General features: G+C 44.5%; 1 protein-coding gene across 3 annotated transcripts in view; it reads left to right on the plus strand.

Annotated features, from left to right (window-relative positions):
- PIGN (phosphatidylinositol glycan anchor biosynthesis class N) overlaps nt 1–3554 on the plus strand; it is a 113153-nt gene extending 109599 nt beyond the window's left edge. For 2 of the 3 annotated variants that reach the window (XM_068396071.1, XM_068396070.1), the window contains exon 29: nt 3150–3554. In XM_068396071.1, the coding sequence (XP_068252172.1) occupies nt 3150–3273 (124 nt within the window). In that variant the 3' untranslated portion in view covers nt 3274–3554. The remainder of the gene's footprint in view (nt 1–3149) is intronic. The other variant, XM_068396072.1, reaches the window with a different exon arrangement.
- Nucleotides 3555–6573: the final 3019 nt, after the last annotated feature.

Genomic DNA, 6573 nt, shown 5'->3' on the forward strand with positions numbered 1-6573 from the left:
CCCCACTATGCTATTCTTTTGTACCTATTTAATGCCTCTTTTTCCTCCACATGGATCTAACTTGCCTGGAGCCTAGAATCTTGCTCCTTTTTCTTGTTAGCTCAGGTTTGGCTTCTAATGGAAGAAGCTTATTTTGAGAATTACCCACTTCGTTGTAACTACAGATCCAGACAAGGGTGCAGTTCTGGGTTGTACAGGAATCAAGATTTTGCCACTGCTGTTGAGGTGTATACCTCAAAGAGTCTTTGTTTGTTTGTTTGTTTAATTGCAGCATTACCCCAGCCCGAGAACTAATTTATCAAGCAGAGCTGCCTGTAGGCACTGCAGTACCAGTTGCTGATAGCCCCAGAGATGCTGGCTGTTTGTAATTATGTGACAAGTAGACTGAAATTGTTTTTAATTGTGCTCTATGGCATAATTTATGTATATATTTCTTTACTCTGAACATCTGATATTTTAATGAAGGAGCATAACTATTCAGCCTTTTGAGTATAGCAAGGGAGAAGTGTGTGCAGTGCTCTCTTCTTTACAAAAGTATGGAAGGCCCAGTCCCTTGACTGACAGGTAGCTAAGCAGAGTTCGTGGAGACTTTTTTTGCTTTGAGAAAGCCCGTCTCTATGCCCCCCGAAAATAACTGATTAGCAACCACATCTGGAAAAGATCCTTTTGGGGCAGGCAGGAACTCGGATGCCTGTGTAAGGATCATGCCGATGGCAGGAAGCTGCCGATCCTCTGGTGACTGTCTCAGCGTGTCTGTAGGAATAAAGACAGGGTCTTCATTTGGCTTCTGATTTTCAGATTTCTCATTCAGGCTTTCTTTGAAAGCTAGAAGGAAAGTGGTGTTGCTGCTTATGTGAAAAACTACAATTCTGGTGCCACGTGAGAAGGAAAGTTGAGGTGTTACCAGTAACGCGTGAGGTGTTAAGCCAGCCAGCTGTTTACCAGAGTGGCTGTTCCCTTAAGAGCCACGCAAACTTCTGTACCTGCGGTGCTTGTACAGTCCCCAAGGGCACATTACACCATGAAGATAACTGCAGGGAGGGTTTGGCTTTCAGCTGGCAACATCCTTTCCCATGGAGAAGCGGAACAGCCTGTAACACACCCAGGTGGACAGCCTGTAACACACCCAGGCTCTTGGGAGTTATCTTGGGAGTTATCTTGGGAGTTATCTTGGGAGTTATCTTGGGAGTTATCTTGGGAGTTATCTTGGGAGTTATCTTGGGAGTTATCTTGGGAGTTATCTTGGGAGTTATCTTGGGAGTTGCATTATCTTTGTTATTGTAAATGTGCTGTGAACTACGAAGTCCAAAGTGCACTGACCAGGTGAAAGTATGCTTTGTGCCTGACTTCAGGCTCTTGCTGTGTCATCTTACATGTTCCCCACAGAAACAGAGCAGCACTATGGCTCTCGTAGGCGTGCTGTTCTGCTTAGCTAAAGCTGGATGGGGGAAATGCTTATAGGAAACGCAGGTAGGAAAGATGGCTCCTTTCTGATGTTTTAAACCTTGAGTCGTTTATATTAGTGAATATTTTCAGTTGCGCTGTGCACAGGTGAGAGTTTACAGAGATGCAAGCTGCAGGCTGTTGGTGTGGATTATGCTTGTTGAGGTCTGAGCCTATTTGTGCTGGTGGATTTTTGCAATTGATTGCTTTAAACTGTGTATTTTGAGCAAGGTATATGTGAGAAGGTTTAGTCAGACTCAAACAGAAAAAACTTGTAGCATGAGTCAAGTCCTTTTCAGTGTTCTCCATCCACTTTGGTCACACCCTGGCTCCTTTGGTTGCTGACATCCTGGCTGTGGAAGAGCTCCTGCTCATTAGGGAACTTTCTGGATTACTTTTATTCTCTCACACTGGTTAGTGGCCCAGCTTTGTTAAGAGCCAGTGCTTCTCCGCTTCACAAAGCTAAATTGCACTAGGCTAGCACCAGGGTTGTCACAGTCTCAGGGTCGTGAGGATTGATAGCATTGGCATTATGAGCTTTACTGATAGCATTGGCATTATGAGCTTTACTGCTCTTCCATGGCTAAACTCTCAAAGTGAATGAGTCCTCTGGCAGAAATTCCAGGTCATTAAACCGGCAAGCGCTCCTTGCAATCCTTTTTTTGTGACTAAACTCAGACTTCATCGAGTCTGAAGTTACCCTACTTGTCCTAAAGAGCCATCTGCTTTCAAATAGTGGAGATGGGTTCATCAGGAGGTATGGGTACCTCCCATGTCAGAACGCAAGTATCTTCAGTAGTTCCAGGAAAAAAACAGCTGCACTGGATGCGTGATGGACACGGGTGCAGCAGTGTTTCATCTGCAACTCTAGCCTGGAATGTCACTGGATTTGGAAAAATTCTGATTTCTTAATGGCTAGTGGTTTACATTAATGGCAGCTTGATTCAGACATTGAACAGAGGATGCTGAATGTCCTAGGTCAAATCTCAGTCTGACCCTAAGTAGCCCATCTGTAACACTAGTGAACATCAGGTACCAGAATTGGAGCAAGTGGAGAACAAGCTCTCTACTTGTTATCCTTTTAATCATTAGTGACTTTAAGGGCTTCCTAACTCAGAAGCTGTATCTTCATATTGTGTTTATTAGCCACTCTTGAACTCCTTTGTTTAATCTCTTTGAAACCATGTGTTACCACGGCAGAGAATTCTGCAATTTTTAGTAACGTTGAGTGAAAAAGTAGTGGTTTTTTTTTCCTAAAGCTACTCATCACTGGAATAGTGTTTTGTCTACAAAATTGCACTTCAGCTGACATAAATATCTGAGTTGTCTTACTACCAAGGAATGTCTACTTGATGGTAAGTTCTCCCTAGATTCTGTGTTATTAGTTCACAGCAAACAGAAGTTTTGCAATGGTTTCAGTCACATATGTTGAATTACCCAGTACCTCTTATTCACTTGGTATACACTCAGTTGTGTTTTCTGTTGTCCCTACCATTTTATTATGTCACAGAGTTTTTTGTTACACGATAGTGCTGCTATAGTAGTTGTCTTCCAGGAGCAGCATATATAAAATGACACACTAGGCCAATAATTAGGCCTAGTTAGAAAGAAAAGGAAATATTCAGAGAGTTATGTCAGGCTTTTTTTTTTTTCCTCTGCAAATTTGCATTTTTCTCTCACTTCTTTTATCTCTCTCCTCCTTGCAGCATTAGCCACTATGTGCTGGTGATGTCGTTGACCATATTTATGATGCTGATGAATGGACTGGCCCAGCTGCTAACTACAAAGAGACTTGAACTTCTCAGAAGGAAGAAGTGCCATTCCACGTGATAAAGTGATAAATCTTCCTGCCTTGTTCCCCTCCTCAGGCTTCCTCTGAACCAACCTCCATCTCTGGAATGTAAATATATGTTAATGGACTAGAGTGCCAAAATCCCATCCAGGGATCGAAGTGCTCTGCTGATACAGGTTAAATGCTGTCCCATGACTGAAATTTGCATTTGGAGATTGCCACTTAGACATCAATGGGGCTAAAAAAGCCTCAGCTTTATTCTCCAGGTGTACGTATTTCTTAAAAATAAAAACAGCAACAAAGTCCTTTTTCAAAGAAATAGGCAACCATCTTTTGGGGGTTTTTTTGGTTGTTGTAACTTGTCTGCCAACTGTTTGTCTCACACATGCTCACTCATTAGGAGCCTGCAAAGTCCTAGCTTCGTTTCATGTCTCGTTTAAGCATCTCACAGACTAAAGCATAAATGAAATCAGTCTGGGCAGATCACTGATTTATATGTTGTCGATGTGGTATACACATTTGAATAACTCTGAAACTGGCTATGCTTTTTGCAAGCTGTGTCAATGTGCATGTGAAAATATGTTGAGGCAGGTTAAGACTGGTACGCTGTGAGACTTGTTTGTAAGACAACAGATTTTAGCTAACCTCAGTGTGAACTGCTGCTGCTGACTGTGCTCTCCTGCTGCCTCCTGTGCTTGGGTGAGCTGAGCAGTATGCAAGCTCAGGTGATTGTTCCAAATGAAAAGGAACCTGATTAAAAAATTGTAAAATAACATTCACATAGATTCCCTGGTCCAGCTTGTGATGGGGGGGCAGGAAGGTTACGACTAATCGTTTCAGTGGCATCCCAGAGTTAGATCAGCATAAAGAGGTCATAAAGCCGCAGCTAGAGTTGGTGGTTTGCATAGAGTGATGCCACACGGAGACTTTTTTCTTTTCTTTCCTTGTTTTCATTTCTTTTCTTGTTTTCCTTTCCACTTGTTTTCTGCTCCTGATTACAAGCATCAGCCTGGGTAATGGCTGCACCATGAATCAAACGCAGACACATATCCCCTGGTTGTACGCTGATTACAAGTGAGAGCAAAGAGCCAGGCTTAGAGGCTCTGCTGTTGTGGGTGCTCCTGGGGACCCAATAACTGTAAATGCATTGCATGAGGCTTTGAGAGACTTGTAACTTCATTGCCCCTTCAACAGCCAGCATCAACTTCCCTGCCACTAGCCCACAGCTGATTAAGTAGCATCAACTACAGTACCCACCTACACCTCAATGCTTCATCACTCCCTGAAGTCATCTGTTGGAAAATTAAACAAAAATTGTATCTCCTGAAGCAAAAATTGCATTTCTGGCTCAGCAGGAGGCCTGCACAGAGCTAGGTGGCCTGCCTTTGAAACAGCTTTTTCCATCCACACCTTCAATAAAAGGGCTTTTGAAGCAGATCCCTTTGCCACAGTGAAGGAAGTGAGTGAAAGAAAAAAACTTTCCTCTTTCTGCACTATTGTATGATGGCATCGCTAAAAATTGTGCTATGTAATTTCCCTGTGTCACACTCCCAACTTGCAGCCAGGCCTTCCTATCTGGGAGCTGATATATATGGTACGTGATGCTGGCAGCCAAGGCTAGACATTTGTCATGAGGGCTGCTCCAGTACTCTTTCCAGCCATCTGGCATTTGGCTGTGGTCACAGGTCTGTTTAACACTCTGGAAACTAGTCATCCCTCTGCAGGAAGTTTGGCTGGGAGAAACCTGTCACAAACCTCCATCTGCTTGTTGAGTGCTAGAAAAATACCGTATCATGGGCCTGTAGTCATCCGTGCAGCTTCGGAATGCCTCTTGAGAACGACTGAGCACTGGAGAGGGAGTCATTTTTCCACTAGGTAGTGGTCCGGTGGTCCTACCGGGCATGTTGCTAGCACAGCTGGCCTCAGTCACAGAAGATATTTCACATTTGTTACAGACTATACCTGCAGACTTGCATGGTGGAAGGTGAGCATGTGTCCACTGCTGGTAGTCGTACCATAGAACCAAGGCAAGAGGCAACCATGAGCAGGTGGAAAGTTGCTGCCCCAGCAAAGACTATGTGTAGGCATGGGAATCTGCCACACCAGTTCTCCTTAGATCCTGTGAGTCTGCTATGGAGAGCTGTCCCCACCTCAGCCCCAGTCTACGCTGTGCACTGTATCATTGCAAGGTACTGTATCATCAGCTTTGTGTGACCTAATTGATGTCTTGAGACCTCTGTCTACAGCACTGTCATTTCAGTACACACAGCTATAGGCAGCTGTACCATTGAGCATCCCAGACTCCATTGCTGGAGTAGTTTCTTTGAAAAACTACTATTTGTAGAGCAAATTCACTGATGGGAGCAGCTGAACAACTGGTGTTGGTGTGATGTGAAGGAATTAACTGAAAAAGCAGGAAGGTGAGACCCAGAGGGCTGCCACCCTGAAGGCACATATTCTGCAAGCATGTCAAAACTGATTGTTATCTCTGACAAGACCAAGTGGATGTCCTGCCTACCAAGTGAAAGCACTGGAGGTACATACTGGCTGGTGCTGCCCTGGGAGAATGCACAGGAGGTCAGGCCTGATGTCTTTTCTTACCAGAGGGGGCTGGTAACAAAACAGTGTCTCACCCCACTGCATCTGATGCTGCTCATCTATTGTAGTAGGAATAATCCATATACTCTGGTATGCAGGCAAGTGGAAATGGCTGTCCAAAGTACGACCTACATCAATTACTCTTTCTGCTTATGGCTTCCATAGTGTCTCTTTCTACAAAGTAGGTTTGGTTTTTTACATCCACTCTTGTAAGAGCAGAAAGGGGAAGATGAGCACAGGGGAACATTTGCAACACACGCATTGTTTTTTCCCCAGTGCTGCTCTGCAGGGGTCTGTTCTTGTTTGCTATTTGCTCTGGTTGGGCCATAGTGGTAGCAACCTTAGCTGACCTTTCCCTTTCACCCCGCTGGTCCCTTGCATCTCTGTGCCATTCATGAATTCAGTTTCTAGCTGAGGCCGCAGGAGTGCTGGAGAGCAGCTCTTATGGAGAGGCAGGATTGGCTGTGCTATTCCCATGTCTCCCCAGGGGAGGCTCTTGCCAGAGTCTTGGCCTGCACCTTTGGGTTTACTCCAGCACAGGGAGGTGTCAAAAATTCTCTCAGCTACTTTACACAGCCCTGTGGAGTGTGTGGCAAAGTCGACTCTTCCCTCCCACGGATGCGTGTTCTTCTCCTTTCCAGAAACAAATGTCATCAGCAATAAAAAGTCCTCTCCAACCTTAGGAGCTAAGGTAGGGAATAAAATTTTGTACTCAACTGAGTTTAAGCTCTCTTTTCGTC

The sequence above is a fragment of the Nyctibius grandis genome, chromosome 3 (genome assembly GCF_013368605.1).
Source record: "Nyctibius grandis isolate bNycGra1 chromosome 3, bNycGra1.pri, whole genome shotgun sequence".
In the NCBI taxonomy this organism is placed as follows: Eukaryota; Metazoa; Chordata; class Aves; order Nyctibiiformes; family Nyctibiidae; genus Nyctibius; species Nyctibius grandis.